Here is a 20,524-nt window from a genome sequence, read left to right as displayed (position 1 = left end):
GAGAATATATCCCATAAGTAATGGATGACCCGTGGACTGAACACACTACAAGAGAAATAAATTAATCAGGTAAGCATAAATTATATTTTTTTGAGCTTAGCTCACTCTTTTGTGACCTAGGTCAATTTTTTGGAAGGCTCTATTTCTGTTTAAATGGAGTAATAGCAAAAATGCTAAAAATTCTCTGGCATTTTGGGCAAGTTTTTGCCCGGTAGTCCCGGTAGTGAAGGGGTTACACAGCTGTTTTATAGCCTATACATAAGTATATAAACTTTCAGTATAGGTAGGGATACCACAGGCAACATCAGCTATTTCCAATGCTGATAGAACAGTAAAAAGAGCTATTTAAAATCAATTTAATACAGCCCAGTAGTAAAATGGATCATTGGGAACAAATGAAACAAAATTAAAGGGGATAATTTTTTAGGTAAACTTTATTGCATAAATTGATGAAATCTAGTAAATGTATAAGTAGTTAACACACTTTCTAGAATAATACAGAACTTTGAAATGATACTTTCATGATTGTGTTGTAGTGTGTGTGTGTGTGTGTATGTGTGTATATATATATATATATATGTGTGTGTGTAGTTTGACTTCCACGTTATATGTGCACACAACAGGTGTAGGTGCTTCATAAATAGACCGCTATGTATTTAGCTATTCTAACTAACTTTATGGCTTTAATTGTGGAATGCTGATATGGTGTCTAAATCTAGATTATTATCTCTCCCTTTTTTTAGGGTTATAATTTGTTTGGTTCTCAATTGGATTCTATTATCTCCACTATCAGTGGGGGTAAGGGAGTTTTTCTGCCCCAAGACAAGAAATCTAAGGGTAAATTTAAAGCTCCCAATTGTTTTCGTTCCTTTCATGAGAATAGAGAACTGAAAACCTCTTTTTCCTCTAAGACCTCTAGCTCTAATTGGAGACTATCTCAGAATTGGAATAAATCCAAGCCTTATAAGAAACCAAATCCAGCCCCTTAAGACTGCATGAAGGTGCAGCCCTCAAACTAGTTCTTCTGGTGGGGGGCAGATTAAAGTTATTTTAAGACATTTGGACAGTTTCTGTCCAAAATCAGTGGATTCAGAATATTTTTCTCAAGGGTATCGAATAGGTTTCAGAATAAGACCTCCCATGGGAAGATTCTTTCTTACTCATGTTCCAACAAACCCTGTAAAGACTCAGGCTTTTATGAAGTGTATTTCAGACCTAGAGCTTTCAGGGGTAATTGAACCAGTTCCTCAACAGGAACAGGGATTGGGTTTCTATTCAAATCTATTCATTGTCCCAAAGAAGGAAGATTCTTTCAGACCAATCCTGGATCTGAAAACTTTTAATCGTTTTGTAAGAGTCCCAACTTTCAGGACTATTCTGCCTTTTGTTCAGCAAGGTCATTTCAGGTCCACTATAGACTTACAGGACGCTGATCTTCACATTCCGATTCATCCAGACAACTATCGCTTTCTGAGATTTTCTTTTCTAGCCAAGCATTACCAATTTGTCGCTCTTCCATTTGGCCTAGAAACATCACCAATAATTTTCTCAAAGGTTCTCTGTGCCCCTCTATCTGTAATCAGAGAGCAGGGTATTGCGGTGTTTCCTTATTTGGACGATATCTTGGTACTAGTTCAATCTTTTCATTTAGCAGAATCTTGGAGGATCAATTTACCAAAGAGTTTCTTGAGTTTCTTGATTCCTCAGACAAATGTTACCTTCTTAGTTTTTCAGATAGATTCAGTGTCCATAACTCTCTAACAGACAAGAGGCAAATCAAACTGGTCTTAGCTTGTCTAAGCCTTTAGTCTCTATTATTCCCTTCAGTGGCTATGTGCATGGAAGTTTTAGGTCTCATGATTGCAGCATCGGACGCAATCCCCTTTGTTCCTTTTCATATGAGACCTCTACAGCTTTGCATGTTGCACCAGTGGTGCACGAATTATACTCAGATATCACAGTTTATATACTTAAATCTCAACTCTCCCTGACTTGGTGGTTAGACCGTCACCTTATTGTTCAAGGGGCCTCCTTTGTTCGTCCTTCCTGGACTGTGATCACAACCGGTGCAAGTCTTATAGGTTGGGGAGCTGTTGGGGGGTGTCTGACAGCACAATGGGTTTGGAATCCTCAAAAGGTGAGGTTACCAATCAATATTTTATTTTTGATACTTTCTTGGGTGGAATACAACTCTTTCTGCGATTAATATCCCAGGTGTAGACAATTGGGAAGCGGATTATCTCAGCTGTCATTCTCTACATCCGGGGGAGTGGTCTCTCCCATCCAGATGTGTTTTTTCAACTTGTACAGATGTGGGGTCTTCCAGAAATAGATCTGATGGCTTCTCGTCTGAACAAGAAACTTCCCAGATACCCTTCCAGGTCCAGGGATCCTCAGGGGAAATGATGGATGCTCTAGCCTCTGGTTCTTCTTCCAAAGGTGATCGCCAAGATCATAATGGAACAATCTTATGTGTTTCTGACAGCATTAGCATGGCCTCACAGGTTTTGGTATGAGGACCTTGTCCGAATGTCCAATTGCCAGCCTTGGTCACTTCCTATAAGACCAGACCTTCTGTCTCAAGGCCTCAGGATCTCAAATCTCTAAATTTGAAGGCATGGAAATTGAACGCTTAGTTCTTAGTCATAGAGGTTTCTCTGACTCAGTAAGTAACACTATGATACAGGCCTGTAAGTCTGCTTCAAAGAAGATTTATCATAGGGTTAGGAAAACCTATATTTCATGGTTTTCCATTCATGATTATTCTTGGCATTCTTTTAGAATTCCTAGGATTCTACAGTTTCTTCAGGATGGTTTGGATAAAGGTTTGTCTGCAAATACTTTGAAAGGACAAATCTCTGCTCTTTCTGTCTTATTTCATAGAAAGATTGCTAAACTTCCTGATATTCACTATTTTGTTCAGGCTTTGATTCGTATCAAACCTGTTATTAAATCAATTTCTCGTCCTTGGAGTCTCAATTTGGTTTTAAATATTTTGCAGGCTCCTCCTTTTGAGCCTATGCATTCTTTGGATATTAAAGGGACAGTCTAGTCAAAATTAAACTTTCATGATTCAGATAGGGCATGTAATTTTAAACAACTTTCCAATTTACTTCTATTATCTAATTTGCTCAATTCTTTAGATATCATTTGTTGAAGAAATAGCAATGCACATGTGTGAGCCAATCACACAAGGCCTCTATGTGCCACAACCAATCAGCAGCTACTGAGCATATCTAGATATGCTTTTCAGCAAGTGATATCAAGAGAATAAAGCAAATTAGATAATAGAAGTAAATTAGAAAGTTTTTTAAAATTACATGCTCTTTCTAAATCATGAAAGAAAAAAATTGGGTTTCATGTCCCTTTAACTACTTTCTTGGAAAATGTTATTTCTTTTGGCTATCTCTTCTGCTAGAAGAGTCTCTGAATTGTTTGCTCTCTCTTATGAGTCTCCTTATCTGAATTTTCATCCAGATAAAGCTGTTCTGCTGACTTCTTTTAAATTTTTACCTTAAGTTGTGAATTTCTAACAACATTGATGAAATTATTGTTCCTTCCTTGTGTCCTAACCCTAAGAATACTCTTGAAAGGTCTTTACATTCTTTGGATGTGGTAAGAGCTTTGAAATATTACGTTGAGGCTACTAAAGATTTCAGAAAGACTTCTAGTCTGCTTGTTATTTTTTCTGGTTCCAGAAAAGGTCAGGAAGCCTCTGCCATTTCCTTGGCATCTTGGTTGAAGCTTTTGATTCACAAAGCTTATTTGAAGGTGGGGCAGTCTCCTCCTCAGCGAGTACAGCTCATTCTACTAGATCAGTCGCCACATCTTGGGCTTTCAAGAATTAAGCTTTAGTTGATCAAATTTGCAAAGCAGCAACTTGGTCTTCTTTGCATACATTTACTAAATTTTACCATTTTGATGTGTTTGCTTCTTTGGAAGCAGTCTTTGGTAGAAAGGTTCTTCAGGCAGCTGTCTCAGTTTGATTCTAGTGTCTATGATTTTAAGTTGTTTTAACTGTTTTTATTTTATCCCTCCCTCTCTAGTGACTCATGGAATTCCACATCTTGGGTATTATATCCCATACGTCACTAGCTCATGGACTCTTGCCTTGAACTTTACCTGATAAATTAATTTCTTTCATGGTGGCAAGAGTCTGAGACCCACCCAATTTTTTGGGGGGTTATGATTTTTTTGTATATAAAGCACTTTATCCTGTTCCTCTTTTTTTTTTTTCTTTTACTCCTTTTACACCTCACTAACTTGGCTATATGTTAAACTGAGATATGAGTAAGGTGGGAGGTGCATTTATAGGCATGTGAGGTTTGGGAAATATTGCCCCCTCCTGGTAGGAATGTATATCCCATACGTCACTAGCTAATGGACACTATATATATATATATATATATATATATATATATATATATATATATATATATATATATATATATGTATATAATGTTCAATAGAAAGAAATCCAGGGTCAAAGAATTAAAAATAAAATCCAAACTTTATTTAAGTCCACTTGTGGATAAAAAACCATGGGGTCACAAACATACAGCACTCAGCACTTGTTGTTTCCAGCTGACATGTTTCGGTGTAGTACCGTAATCATAGCTGATGGAATACACAAGTGCTGCTTCATTTAAAAGCAGAGTAAAATTCTGATTGGTTAATAACAAGTACAAACCTGCGTGTGAGTGTGTGAACAGGTGATTGTATCAAAAGTTAACCTATTACATACCAAAAGAATAGAAACTTAAATAGTGAATGAATATGTACATTATGTATATTAATAATTATAAATGCTTAACTATTAGATTTCAAAGCTAAACCAAAGCATAGGTTCATACTGCCATAACGGAAAACATACTTAATTCCCATTAGTTTAGATAATTTAAATATCTAGGCAGGTACCCCTAATCCTGTAGTAATTTCTAATGGGGGAGAGCAAACGTTATTTTCTGGTTATTGGTGCTCAGCTTTATGCTTAGTATTGTTTATTTAAAATAGTGTAAATAAACTACATGAGTAATGTAGAGAACTGCAAAAGAATATAGTGACATGTGATAACACCATCTATCATTCTTATCTCTCTGGTCAAAACAAAGTTAAAAAGCATAGGACTGTAGCAACACATATAAATGCCATAGACCATCTCTGGATAAGGTAAAAATTAGTGTGTATAGCTAACAGTTGCTATCAATGTTTACAACCAAACTCATATAGGATTAGCACTATATAAATAAAAATGCAGAGTAGGGATTTAAAATAACCCAACTAACTAAAGCCTTTTCATTATATTTCTCCAACATAGGTGTGTCCGGTCCACGGCGTCATCCTTACTTGTGGGATATTCTCTTCCCCAACAGGAAATGGCAAAGAGCCCAGCAAAGCTGGTCACATGATCCCTCCTAGGCTCCGCCTACCCCAGTCATTCTCTTTGCCGTTGTACAGGCAACATCTCCACGGAGATGGCTTAGAGTTTTTTAGTGTTTAACTGTAGTTTTTTTATTCAATCAAGAGTTTGTTATTTTAAAATAGTGCTGGTATGTACTATTTACTCTGAAACAGAAAAGAGATGAAGATTTCTGTTTGTAAGAGGAAAATGATTTTAGCAACCGTTACTAAAATCCATGGCTGTTCCACACAGGACTGTTGAGAGGAATTAACTTCAGTTGGGGGAACAGTGAGCAGTCTTTTGCTGCTTGAGGTATGACACATTCTAACAAGACGATGTAATGCTGGAAGCTGTCATTTTCCCTATGGGATCCGGTAAGCCATTTTTATTCAGACAGTAAATAAGGGCTTCACAAGGGCTTATTAAGACTGGAGACATTTTCTGGGCTAAATCGATTCATATATACACATATTTAGCCTTGAGGAATCATTTAATCTGGGTATTTTTGTAAAATAATATCGGCAGGCACTGTTTTAGACACCTTATTCTCTAGGGGCTTTCCCTAATCATAGGCAGAGCCTCATTTTCGCGCCGGTATTGCGCACTTGTTTTTGAGAAGCATGACATGCAGTCGCATGTGTGAGGAGCTCTGATACATAGAAAAGACTTTCTGAAGGCGTCATTTGGTATCGTATTCCCCTTTGGGCTTGGTTGGGTCTCAGCAAAGCAGATACCAGGGACTGTAAAGGGGTTAAAGATAAAAACGGCTCCGGTTCCGTTATTTTAAGGGTTAAAGCTTCCAAATTTGGTGTGCAATACTTTTAAGGCTTTAAGACAATTCCTTCATACTTTTTCGCAATTGCAGTAATAAAGTGTGTTCAGTTTAAAATTTAAAGTGACAGTAACGGTTTTATTTTAAAACGTTTTTTGTACTTTGTTATCAAGTTTATGCCTGTTTAACATGTCTGAACTACCAGATAGACTGTGTTCTGAATGTGGGGAAGCCAAGGTTCCTTCTCATTTAAATAGATGTGATTTATGTGACACTGAAAATGATGCCCAAGATGATTCCTCAAGTGAGGGGAGTAAGCATGGTACTGCATCATTCCCTCCTTCGTCTACACCAGTCTTGCCCACTCAGGAGGCCCCTAGTACATCTAGCGCGCCAATACTCCTTACTATGCAACAATTAACGGCTGTAATGGATAATTCTATCAAAAACATTTTAGCCAAAATGCCCACTTATCAGCGCAAGCGCGACTGCTCTGTTTTAGATACTGAAGAGCATGAGGACGCTGATGATAATGGTTCTGAAATGCCCCTACACCAGTCTGAGGGGGCCAGGGAGGTTTTGTCTGAGGGAGAAATTTCAGATTCAGGGAAAATTTCTCAACAAGCTGAACCCGATGTGATTACATTTAAATTTAAGTTGGAACATCTCCGTGCTCTGCTTAAGGAGGTATTATCCACTCTGGATGATTGTGAGAATTTGATCATCCCAGAGAAACTATGTAAAATGGACAAGTTCCTAGAGGTCCCGGGGCTCCCAGAAGCTTTTCCTATACCCAAGCGGGTGGCGGACATTGTAAATAAAGAATGGGAAAGGCCCGGTATACCTTTCGTCCCTCCCCCCATATTTAAAAAATTGTTTCCTATGGTCGACCCCAGAAAGGACTTATGGCAGACAGTCCCCAAGGTCGAGGGAGCGGTTTCTACTTTAAACAAACGCACCACTATACCCATAGAAGATAGTTGTGCTTTCAAAGATCCTATGGATAAAAAATTAGAAGGTTTGCTTAAAAAGATGTTTGTTCAGCAAGGTTACCTTCTACAACCAATTTCATGCATTGTCCCTGTCACTACAGCCGCGTGTTTCTGGTTCGATGAGCTAGTAAAGGCGATCGATAGTGATTCTCCTCCTTATGAGGAGATTATGGACAGAATCCGTGCTCTCAAATTGGCCAATTCTTTCACCCTAGACGCCACTTTGCAATTGGCTAGGTTAGCGGCGAAAAATTCTGGGTTTGCTATTGTGGCGCGCAGAGCGCTTTGGTTGAAATCTTGGTCAGCGGATGCGTCTTCCAAGAACAAACTACTTAACATTCCTTTCAAGGGGAAAACGCTGTTTGGCCCTGACTTGAAAGAGATTATCTCTGATATCACTGGGGGTAAGGGCCACGCCCTTCCTCAGGATAGGTCTTTCAAGGCCAAAAATAAACCTAATTTTCGTCCCTTTAGTAGAAACGGACCAGCCCCAAGTGCTACGTCCTCTAAGCAAGAGGGTAATACTTCTCAAGCCAAGCCAGCCTGGAGACCAATGCAAGGCTGGAACAAGGGAAAGCAGGCCAAGAAACCTGCCACTGCTACCAAGACAGCATGAAATGTTGGCCCCCGATCCGGGACCGGATCTGGTGGGGGGCAGACTCTCTCTCTTTGCTCAGGCTTGGGCAAGAGATGTTCTGGATCCTTGGGCACTAGAAATAGTCTCCCAAGGTTATCTTCTGGAATTCAAGGGGCTTCCCCCAAGGGGGAGGTTCCACAGGTCTCAATTGTCTTCAGACTACATAAAGAGACAGGCATTCTTACATTGTGTAGAAGACCTGTTAAAAATGGGAGTGATTCATCCTGTTCCATTAGGAGAACAAGGGATGGGGTTCTACTCCAATCTGTTCATAGTTCCCAAAAAAGAGGGAACGTTCAGACCAATCTTAGATCTCAAGATCTTAAACAAGTTTCTCAAGGTTCCATCGTTCAAAATGGAAACCATTCGAACAATTCTTCCTTCCATCCAGGAAGGTCAATTCATGACCACGGTGGATTTAAAGGATGCGTATCTACATATTCCTATCCACAAGGAACATCATCAGTTCCTAAGGTTCGCATTCCTGGACAAGCATTACCAGTTCGTGGCGCTTCCTTTCGGATTAGCCACTGCTCCAAGGATTTTCACAAAGGTACTAGGGTCCCTTCTAGCGGTACTAAGACCAAGGGGCATTGCAGTAGTTCCTTACTTGGACGACATTCTGATTCAAGCGTCGTCCCTTCCTCAAGCAAAGGCTCACACGGACATAGTCCTGGCCTTTCTCAGATCTCACGGATGGAAAGTGAACGTGGAAAAGAGTTCTCTATCTCCGTCGACAAGGGTTCCCTTCTTGGGAACAATAATAGACTCCTTAGAAATGAGGATTTTTCTGACAGAGGCCAGAAAAACAAAACTTCTAAACTCTTGTCAAACACTTCATTCCGTTCCTCTTCCTTCCATAGCGCAGTGCATGGAAGTAATAGGTTTGATGGTCGCGGCAATGGACATAGTTCCTTTTGCGCGCATTCATCTAAGACCATTACAACTGTGCATGCTCAGTCAGTGGAATGGGGACTATACAGACTTGTCTCCGAAGATACAAGTAAATCAGAGGACCAGAGACTCACTCCGTTGGTGGCTGTCCCTGGACAACCTGTCACAAGGGATGACCTTCCGCAGACCAGAGTGGGTCATTGTCACGACCGACGCCAGTCTGATGGGCTGGGGCGCGGTCTGGGGACCCCTGAAAGCTCAGGGTCTTTGGTCTCGGGAAGAATCTCTTCTACCGATAAATATTCTGGAACTGAGAGCGATATTCAATGCTCTCAAGGCTTGGCCTCAGCTAGCAAAGGCCAAGTTCATACGGTTTCAATCAGACAACATGACGACTGTTGCGTACATCAACCATCAGGGGGGAACAAGGAGTTCCCTGGCGATGGAAGAAGTGACCAAAATCATTCAATGGGCGGAGACTCACTCCTGCCACCTATCTGCAATCCACATCCCAGGAGTGGAAAATTGGGAAGCGGATTTTCTGAGTCGTCAGACATTACATCCGGGGGAGTGGGAACTCCATCCGGAAATCTTTGCCCAAATTACTCAACTGTGGGGCATTCCAGACATGGATCTGATGGCCTCTCGTCAGAACTTCAAGGTTCCTTGCTACGGGTCCAGATCCAGGGATCCCAAGGCGACTCTAGTAGATGCACTAGTAGCACCTTGGACCTTCAAACTAGCTTATGTATTCCCGCCGTTTCCTCTCATCCCCAGGCTGGTAGCCAGGATCAATCAAGAGAGGGCGTCGGTGATCTTGATAGCTCCTGCGTGGCCACGCAGGACTTGGTATGCAGATCTGGTGAATATGTCATCGGCTCCACCATGGAAGCTACCTTTGAGACGAGACCTTCTTGTTCAAGGTCCGTTCGAACATCCGAATCTGGTCTCACTCCAGCTGACTGCTTGGAGATTGAACGCTTGATCTTATCAAAACGAGGGTTCTCAGATTCTGTTATTGATACTCTTGTTCAGGCCAGAAAGCCTGTAACTAGAAAAATTTACCACAAAATATGGAAAAAATATATCTGTTGGTGTGAATCTAAAGGATTCCCTTGGGACAAGGTAAAGATTCCTAAGATTCTATCCTTTCTTCAAGAAGGATTGGAGAAAGGATTATCTGCAAGTTCTTTGAAGGGACAGATTTCTGCCTTGTCTGTGTTACTTCACAAAAAGCTGGCAGCTGTGCCAGATGTTCAAGCCTTTGTTCAGGCTCTGGTTAGAATCAAGCCTGTTTACAAACCTTTGACTCCTCCTTGGAGTCTCAACTTAGTTCTTTCAGTTCTTCAGGGGGTTCCGTTTGAACCCTTACATTCCGTTGATATTAAGTTATTATCTTGGAAAGTTTTGTTTTTGGTTGCAATTTCTTCTGCTAGAAGAGTTTCAGAATTATCTGCTCTGCAGTGTTCTCCTCCTTATCTGGTGTTCCATGCAGATAAGGTGGTTTTACGTACTAAACCTGGTTTTCTTCCAAAAGTTGTTTCTAACAAAAACATTAACCAGGAGATAGTCGTACCTTCTTTGTGTCCGAAACCAGTTTCGAAGAAGGAACGTTTGTTGCACAATTTGGATGTTGTTCGCGCTCTAAAATTCTATTTAGATGCTACAAAGGATTTTAGACAAACATCTTCCTTGTTTGTTGTTTATTCTGGTAAAAGGAGAGGTCAAAAAGCAACTTCTACCTCTCTCTCTTTTTGGATTAAAAGCATCATCAGATTGGCTTATGTGACTGCCGGACGGCAGCCTCCTGAAAGAATCACAGCTCATTCCACTAGGGCTGTGGCTTCCACATGGGCCTTCAAGAACGAGGCTTCTGTTGATCAGATATGTAGGGCAGCGACTTGGTCTTCACTGCACACTTTTACCAAATTTTACAAGTTTGATACTTTTGCTTCTTCTGAGGCTATTTTTGGGAGAAAGGTTTTGCAAGCCGTGGTGCCTTCCATTTAGGTGACCTGATTTGCTCCCTCCCTTCATCCGTGTCCTAAAGCTTTGGTATTGGTTCCCACAAGTAAGGATGACGCCGTGGACCGGACACACCTATGTTGGAGAAAACAGAATTTATGTTTACCTGATAAATTACTTTCTCCAACGGTGTGTCCGGTCCATGGCCCACCCTGGTTTTTTAATCAGGTCTGATAATTTATTTTCTTTAACTACAGTCACCACGGTATCATATGGTTTCTCCTATGCAAATATTCCTCCTTAACGTCGGTCGAATGACTGGGGTAGGCGGAGCCTAGGAGGGATCATGTGACCAGCTTTGCTGGGCTCTTTGCCATTTCCTGTTGGGGAAGAGAATATCCCACAAGTAAGGATGACGCCGTGGACCGGACACACCGTTGGAGAAAGTAATTTATCAGGTAAACATAAATTCTGTTTTTATTGTAAAGACTTAATAGACTGAATAGTGTGCGGTTAAGCAAAAATATATATGAAGTTCTTGGGAGTATTTTTGGAGTATTATTTAAAGTATTTAGTATCCCACTACTTCCAGTAATTAATCAGGTCATATTCTGAGTAAAGTCCCTTGGGGACACGAGTTTGTAACTTAAAAATCCAGAACATCTCCCTTTTACCTAAAATGTGGGATCTATCTCCTCCACGTAGGGGAATAGTAACTTTTTCAATGGCTTGCCATCTTAGTGTTGCACTACTCTGATTATGTACGGTTTTAAAATGTTTAACCAGTGGGGTACTGGCCTCTCCAATTTTAATAGTAGAAAGGTGATTACGAATCCTTGTATTGACCTCTGTACTAGTGAGCCCTACATACTGAAGAGGACATTCTATGCATGTAAGTAAATAAATAACATAGGAGGATGTACAGTTTAGGCACGCCTGGATTTTAAACTCTTCTCTTGTGACTGTTGAATGAAACTTGTCCGAAATGATGGCAAGATCACATGGTTTGCACCTGGATTTTCCACATCTGTACATCCCCCTGTGTTTCAGCCAAGAACCCTGTGGTTTCTCAGAGCAGGGTGGTAACTCTGATGGTGAGAGAATGTTACCTAGGGTCTTACTCCTTCTAAATGAGCAACGTAAGCCTTTCTCTACTGTATTCACAAGCTTATCATCTGCTGCCAACATTCTAAAGTGTTTGTTAATTATGTTACAGATTTCTTTATATTCCGTGCTATAATCTGTAACGAAGGTAACTTTATTGTCTATCATAGCACCTTGTTTCTTCTCCTGGTTTAAAAAACCATCTGAATATTACCCGATACAATCCAGAGGCACTACACTTGAAACTTTTTTCAAAAGAGTGGAGAATGATCTTACTCTACTCGCCTCTAAAATAGAGACTAATGGTGATTTTAAGACCAAATCTAACCTTACAATTACTGAAAGGAAGGCTATCACAGAACTACAGAAGAACAAGAAATTAGTGATACGCACAGCCGATAAGGGAGGTGCAGTAGTTGTTTTAGATAGGGAGGCCTATATTCACGAAGCGCACAGACAGCTACATGATACAGATAGTTACCTGGAACTCGATAGGGATCCGACACAATGCTTCCAAAGGGATTTGAGGAGACTTTTGGATGATGGTTTGGAGGATGGGCATTTTGATCTTGCCACTTTCGAATATTTGTATGTCGAATGTCCAGTGGTGCCCATCTTCCACCATCTTCCAAAAGTCCACAAAACACTAACAGAGGTAAAGGGTAGACCTATTATAAGTGGAATTGGGTCTATTTTTGAACACCTATCTCAATGGTTAGATGCTTTACTTTTTCCATTTGTAAAAAGCTTGCAGAGCTATGTGAGAGACACTAAAGATCTTTTAATTTTATTGGAAGATTTTTTGTGGGACTCTAGGGCACACATCTGGCTAACTGTGGATGTAGTCGCCCTTTATTCTTCAATCCCTCATGAAAAGGGTTTGGAGGCTATTAGGTACTTTTTGGAAAATTTCTCAACTTTGGATGAGCCTTTCATTGAATACATACTTAGGGCCACTCATTTTATGCTAACACACAATTATTTTCGGTTTGGGGAATCTTTTTATCTCCAAAGATGTGGGACAGCTATGGGGGCCAAATTTGCGCCCTCATATGCCAACCTCCTTATGGGTTGGTGGGAGATGTCCCACATCTTTGGAGATCGGAACCCCTATAAAGATCAGATATCTTTTTACAGGCGGTATATCGATGATCTGCTTTTTGTGTGGTGTGGATCACCCTCAGAACTCTCAGACTTTGTCACAAGCCTTAACAACAATGATGTAGCCTTAAATTTACATTTGAATACCACCATACTGAGATAAATTTTTTGGATCTCACTCTTAAAGCTGACAGATCAGGTAAAATTCACAGCAGTACGTTTAGGAAGCCAATCACAAGGAATACCCTGCTCCATGCTAAGAGTTGTCACCCTAAGCATGTATCATTAGCAGTAGCTAAAGGGGAGATGATTAGGCTAAAACGAAACTGCAGTGAAGAACCAACCTTTCAAGAACAGAGAAAGGAACTTGAAAAGAGGCTTACGGATAGAGGATATCCTAAATATGTAATCAAACAGGCACATACACAGGTTGATAGAATAGATAGGGAGACCCTCCTTAAGGGATCCAGAACTCAGGAGAAGAAACAAGGTGCTATGATAGACAATAAAGTTACCTTCGTTACAGATTATAGCACGGAATATAAAGAAATCTGTAACATAATTAACAAACACTTTAGAATGTTGGCAGCAGATGATAAGCTTGTGAATACAGTAGAGAAAGGCTTACGTTGCTCATTTAGAAGGAGTAAGACCCTAGGTAACATTCTCTCACCATCAGAGTTACCACCCTGCTCTGAGAAACCACAGGGTTCTTGGCTGAAACACAGGGGGATGTACAGATGTGGAAAATCCAGGTGCAAACCATGTGATCTTGCCATCATTTCGGACAAGTTTCATTCAACAGTCACAAGAGAAGAGTTTAAAATTCAGGCGTGCCTAAACTGTACATCCTCCTATGTTATTTATTTACTTACATGCATAGAATGTCATCTTCAGTATGTAGGGCTCACTAGTACAGAGGTCAATACAAGGATTCGTAATCACCTTTCTACTATTAAAATTGGAGAGGCCAGTACCCCACTGGTTAAACATTTTAAAACCGTACATAATCAGAGTAGTGCAACACTAAGATGGCAAGCCATTGAAAAAGTTACTATTCCCCTACGTGGAGGAGATAGATCCCACATTTTAGGTAAAAGGGAGATGTTCTGGATTTTTAAGTTACAAACTCGTGTCCCCAAGGGACTTAACTCAGAATATGACCTGATTAATTACTGGAAGTAGTGGGATACTAAATACTTTAAATAATACTCCAAAAATACTCCCAAGAACTTCATATATATTTTTGCTTAACCGCACACTATTCAGTCTATTAAGTCTTTACAATAAAATATAATGAAAAGGCTTTAGTTAGTTGGGTTATTTTAAATCCCTACTCTGCATTTTTATTTATATAGTGCTAATCCTATATGAGTTTGGTTGTAAACATTGATAGCAACTGTTAGCTATACACACTAATTTTTACCTTATCCAGAGATGGTCTATGGCATTTATATGTGTTGCTACAGTCCTATGCTTTTTAACTTTGTTTTGACCAGAGAGATAAGAATGATAGATGGTGTTATCACATGTCACTATATTCTTTTGCAGTTCTCTACATTACTCATGTAGTTTATTTACACTATTTTAAATAAACAATACTAAGCATAAAGCTGAGCACCAATAACCAGAAAATAATGTTTGCTCTCCCCCATTAGAAATTACTACAGGATTAGGGGTACCTGCCTAGATATTTAAATTATCTAAACTAATGGGAATTAAGTATGTTTTCCGTTATGGCAGTATGAACCTATGCTTTGGTTTAGCTTTGAAATCTAATAGTTAAGCATTTATAATTATTAATATACATAATGTACATATTCATTCACTATTTAAGTTTCTATTCTTTTGGTATGTAATAGGTTAACTTTTGATACAATCACCTGTTCACACACTCACACGCAGGTTTGTACTTGTTATTAACCAATCAGAATTTTACTCTGCTTTTAAATGAAGCAGCACTTGTGTATTCCATCAGCTATGATTACGGTACTACACCGAAACATGTCAGCTGGAAACAACAAGTGCTGAGTGCTGTATGTTTGTGACCCCCATGGTTTTTTATCCACAAGTGGACTTCAATAAAGTTTGGATTTTATTTTTAATTCTTTGACCCTGGATTTCTTTCTATTGAACATTTCATTACGCCAGTATCTGGGGTCCCTAGGCTCGGAAGCCTCTCACTTATCAGGCTGGGTTTGGACTCGCCTGTATGTACAGCCCTGTTTATGTCTGCTGGCTTTCTACTGAAGACAGGGAAAAGGGATACACCGATTGGACACCGCATACCACGTGACCGGCTGTGCATACGTCATCAGACGCGCACTGTGTGAAACACACTGAATCGGCACAGAGGATTCTGCAAGGAGCGGTGAGCAACGGGGATTTGTTTGCAGCACACGGAGCCGGAAGGATTGTGACAACACAGCACCGCATTTGATGCAGTGAGTATAGCCAATGAATTTGCTGTGGCAATGTTATACGTATATGGCATACTCCTTTTGTGCTGTTGTTTTTGTCTGAAGAGTCCGGGGCAAGAGTGTGCTAACAATTGAACTCAGTGTTAAGTTTATCTTTTCAACGGACTGCTTTATCCCTTGTCTTTGGGCATATACTACAATCTTGCAAGTGAGAGTTGAGAATCATTCCCATAACGGGAGCTTACTAATATAGTGCACTTTACTAACTTTCCTTCACCCATTATATATATATATATATATATATATATGCAGCAGTCATGTGGGAATGACAAGTGGCTGTGCTGATAAGTGCCACAAAGAAAAGGGAATAGCATTTGAAGTCTGGACCTTACTGGATGACTGCTGCTTTTTTAGTTACTTCCTTAGTATCCTTAGATCTGTTAATTTTATTGGAAATGTGTGTGCTATATATCTGTTTTAATAGAAATCTGTTGTTACAAGTAGAACTAGATTTTCTAATAATCGTTTTAATCCGGTATCATAACCTTAATTCATTTTGTTTCTTATAGCTTTGCTACTGTAAGAGTTTACCCACGGGGCTTAGTCCTGATTGACCTGCAATGCAGCGATGATCCAGACGAAACTAAATCTGCTCAACAAGTACGTATGCAATTTGCAGCAGTATTTATTGATGGCCTTGTTTAGTGATAACTGAAATTGTAAAACCAAGGGGCAAATCTATTCATCCACTATGTGGTGTCACTTAGTCATCCCTCTTTTTGCTTTAAAATCTTTCATTTTTATTTTTTATGCTTGTAATACCTCCCCAGACAATCAGTTAGATTGCTTTGGTTAGAACAGAGTGTGTGTTAAAAATAGCATTTATATAATTGTAAGAATAATAATAGCATTAGAGCAGTGCATTAAAAGGGCATTAAAGGGACAGTAAACCTTAAAAATAATGTTATATAATTCTGCACATAGTGCAGAATTATATAACATTATTTAGGTGCTATAGCCATAAAATCATTTTTTACCGTTTAAAATGTAAAAATGTCAGCACTTTTACAGACCCGCTCTCTGCTGAGCGGGTCTGTAATATTCAGTCAGCGCATCGGGCCAGCTGTATAGTCACAGCCCGGCCCGATCGCGCCATAAGACTAAGTGCAGCTCGCTCCTGTCACAGGAGCGAGCTGCACTTAGTGCTATGGCGCGGTCGGGCCGGGCTGTGACTATACAGCTGGCCCGATGCGCTGACTGAATATTACAGACCCGCTCAGCAGAGAGCGGGTCTGTAAAAGCGCTGACATTTTTACATTTTAAACGGTAAAAAATGATTTTATGGCTATAGCACCTAAATAATGTTATATAATTCTGCACTATGTGCAGAATTATATAACATTATTTTTAAGGTTTACTGTCCCTTTAAACACCTCTTGCTTATTTTTTTTTTTAAATGTGTGCTTCTTGTATTCTCCCCAGAAAGGCCAAAAAAGTAAATTGTATCTTTCATCAAAATGCAGCAAATCGAATTAGATGGTTTAAAGGGACAGTAAATTCAAAATGTAAATTTTCATGATTCAAGTAGAACATGCAATTTTAAAGAACATCCAATTCAGTTGCATTATCTTATTTGCTTTGTTCTCTTGGTATCCTTTTTTGACCTCTATATGGACAAGAACAATGTTTACTTAAATGCAATATATATTTTAAAGGAACAGTTTAGCCAAAATAAAACTTTTGTGATTCAGACATGGCATGCGATTTTAAACAAATTTCCAATTTACTATTATCATCAAATTTGCTTGGTTCTCTTGGTATTTGTTGAAAGCGAAATATACTTTTTTTCTTATGACACAGTGAGTCCATGGAATCATCAATTAATGTTGGGAAAATCACTCCTGGCAAGCAGAAGGAGGCAAAGAGCACCACAGCAAAGCTGTTAAGTATCACTTCCCTTCCCACAACCCCTTAGTCATTCTCTTTGCCTCTAGTCCAAGGAGGAGGTGAAGTTATTAGGTGTATGTATAAGATTCTTCTATCAAGATTTTTTTATTTCTCTTGTTAAGTGTATTCAGTCCACGGGTCATCCATTACTTATGGGATATATCCCCTTCCCAACAGGAAGTTGCAAGAGGATCACCCAAGCAGAGCTGCTATATAGCTCCTCCCCTCACATGTGATATCCAGTCATTCTCTTGCAACTCAACTAGATAGGACGTTGTGAGAGGTCTGTGGCGTTTTTTATATTTTGTTTATTTCTTCAATCAAAAGTTTGTTATTTTAAATGGCACCGGAGTGTGCTGTTTGTTCTCAGGCAGTATTTGGAAGAAGAATCTGCCTGCGTTTTCTATGATCTTAGCAGAAGTAACTAAGATCCACTGGCTGTTCTCGCACATTCTGAGGAGTGGGGTAACTTTCAGAAAGGGAATAGCGTGTGGGGAATCCTGCAAATAAGGTATGTGCAGTAAATTATTTTTCTAAGGAATGGAATTGACTCAGAAAATACTGCTGATACCGATGTAATGTAAGTACAGCCTTAAATGCAGTAGCAACTGGTATCAGGATGATGAATGTATGTACAATAAGTAATTTTCTAAGGAATGGAATTTGACTAAGAAAATACTGTTAATACTGAAGAAATGTATGAGCCTTAACTGCAGTAGAAGCGACTGGTAGCAGGCTTATTAATAACACTACCTAACTTTTAAAGTGCATAAAACGTTTACTGGCATGTTATTCGTTTTTTTTGTGAGGTACTTTGGTGATAAATCTTTTGGGGCATGATTTTCCACATGGCTGTCGTTTATTTCTAAATAGAAACGGTTAACTGAGGTTTTCCACTGTTGTAATATGAGTGGGAGGAGCCTATTTTAGCGCTTTTTTGCGCAGTAAAAATTCAGTTTCAGTCTTCCTGCTTCTTCCTCCTTGATCCAGGACGTCTCTAGAGAGCTCAGGGGTCTTCAAAATTCATTTTGAGGGAGGTAATCAGTCACAGCAGACCTGTGACAGTGTGTTTGACTGTGATAAAAACGTTAATTGTTAAATTGATTATCCGTTTTTGGGTATTAAGGGGTTAATCATCCAATTGCTAGTGGGTGCAATGCTTTGCTAACTTAATACATTTACTGTGAAAATTTGGTTGCTATAACTGATTTGGTTCATTGTTATTTCAACTGTGAAGATTTTTTGGTGCTTCTTAAAGGCGCAGTAGCGTTTTTTATATTGCTTGTAAATTTATTTGAAAGGATTTTCCAAGCTTGCTAGTCTCATTGCGAGTCTGTTTAAACATGTCTGACACAGATGAATCTGTTTGTTCACTATGTTTGAAGGCCAATGTGGAGCCCCACAGAAATATGTGTACTAAATGTATTGATGTCACTTTGAATAAAAGTCAATTTATATCTGTAAAGAAATTATCACCAGACAACGAGGGGGAAGTTATGCCGACTAACTCTCCTCACGTGTCAGTACCTTCGCCTCCCGCTCAGGAGGCGCGTGATATTGTGGCGCCAAGTACATCAGAGAGGCCCATACAAATCACTTTGCAAGACATGGCTGCTGTTATGACAGAGGTATTATCTAAATTGCCTGAATTAAGAGGCAAGCGCGATAGCTCTGGGTTAAGGACAGAGCGCGCTGAAGATGTGAGAGCCATGTCTGATACTGCGTCACAATTTGCAGAACATGAGGACGGAGAGCTTCATTCTGTGGGTGACGGATCTGATCCAGGGAGACCGGATTCAGAGATTTCTAATTTTAAATTTAAGCTTGAGAACCTCCGTGTATTGCTAGGGGAGGTATTAGCGGCTCTGAATGATTGTAACACGGTTGCAATTCCAGAGAAAATATGTAGGTTGGATAGATACTTTGCGGTACCGGTGTGTACTGACGTTTTTCCTATACCTAAAAGGCTTACAGAAATTATTAGCAAGGAGTGGGATAGACCCGGTGTGCCCTTTTCCCCTCCTCCGATATTTAGAAAAATGTTTCCAATAGACGCCACCACACGAGACTTATGGAAGACGGTCCCTAAGGTGGAGGGAGCAGTTTCTACTTTAGCTAAACGTACCACTATCCCGGTGGAGGATAGTTGTGCTTTTTCGGATCCAATGGATAAAAAATTAGAAGGTTACCTTAAGAAAATGTTTGTTCAACAAGGTTTTATCTTACATGCATTGCGCCTGTCACTGCTGCTGCGGCATTCTGGTTTGAGTCTCTGGAAGAGGCCATTCGCACAGCTCCATTGGATGAGATTATGGCCAAGCTTAAAGCACTTAAGCTAGCTAATGCATTTGTTTCTGATGCCGTTGTACATTTAACCAAACTAACGGCTAAGAACTCCGGATTCGCCATCCAGGCGCGCAGAGCGCTATGGCTTAAATCCTGATCAGCTGACGTGACTTCTAAATCTAAATTGCTTAATATTCCTTTCAAAGGGCAGACCTTATTCGGGCCCGGCTTGAAAGAAATTATTGCTGACATTACTGGAGGTAAGGGTCATACTCTTCCTCAGGACAGGGCCAAATCAAAGGCCAAACAGTCTAATTTTCGTGCCTTTCATAACTTCAAGGCAGGAGCAGCATCAACTTCCTCCGCTCCAAAACAGGAAGGACCTGTTGCTCGTTACAGACTGGGCTGGAAAGCTAACCAGCCCTGGAACAAGGGCAAGCAGGCCAGAAAGCCTACTTCTGCCCCTAAGACAGCATCAAGAGAGGGCCCCCTATCCGGAAACGGATCTAGTGGGGGGCAGACTATCTCTCTTCGCCCAGGCTTGGGCAAGAGATGTCCAGGATCCCTGGGCATTGGAGATCATATCTCAGGGATATCTTCTGGACTTCAAAGCTTCTCCTCCACAAGGGAGATTTCATATTTCAAGGTTATCAGCAAACCAAATAAAGAAAGAGGCATTTCTACGCTGTGTGCAAGACCTCTTAGTAATGGGGGTGATCCACCCAGTTCCGCGGACGGAACAAGGGCAAGGGTTTTACTCAAATCTGTTTGTGGTTCCCAAGAAAGAGGGAATCTTCAGACCAATCTTGAACCTAAAAATCTTAAACAAATTCCTAAGAGTTCCATCATTCAAAATGGAAACTATTCGAACCATCCTACCCATGATCCAAGAGGGTCAATACATGACCACAGTAGACTTAAAGGATGCCTACCTTCATATACCGATTCACAAGGATCATTATCGGTACCTAAGATTTGCTTTTCTAGACAGACATTACCAGTTTG

The 20,524-nt window shown here is 40.1% G+C and overlaps 1 protein-coding gene across 1 annotated transcript in view; it reads left to right on the top strand.

The window, feature by feature from the left end:
* Positions 1-20,524, top strand: part of SMS (spermine synthase) — a 417,092-nt gene that overhangs the window by 109,934 nt on the left and 286,634 nt on the right. The window contains exon 3 of the mRNA XM_053706374.1: positions 15,856-15,946. Coding sequence (XP_053562349.1) covers positions 15,856-15,946 — 91 coding nt within the window. The remainder of the gene's footprint in view (positions 1-15,855; positions 15,947-20,524) is intronic.

The sequence above is a fragment of the Bombina bombina genome, chromosome 3, assembly GCF_027579735.1.
Source record: "Bombina bombina isolate aBomBom1 chromosome 3, aBomBom1.pri, whole genome shotgun sequence".
NCBI classification, from domain to species: domain Eukaryota; kingdom Metazoa; phylum Chordata; class Amphibia; order Anura; family Bombinatoridae; genus Bombina; species Bombina bombina.
The sequence above is the reverse complement of the archived record's forward strand: the minus strand, read 5'-3'. Positions and strand labels throughout refer to the sequence as shown.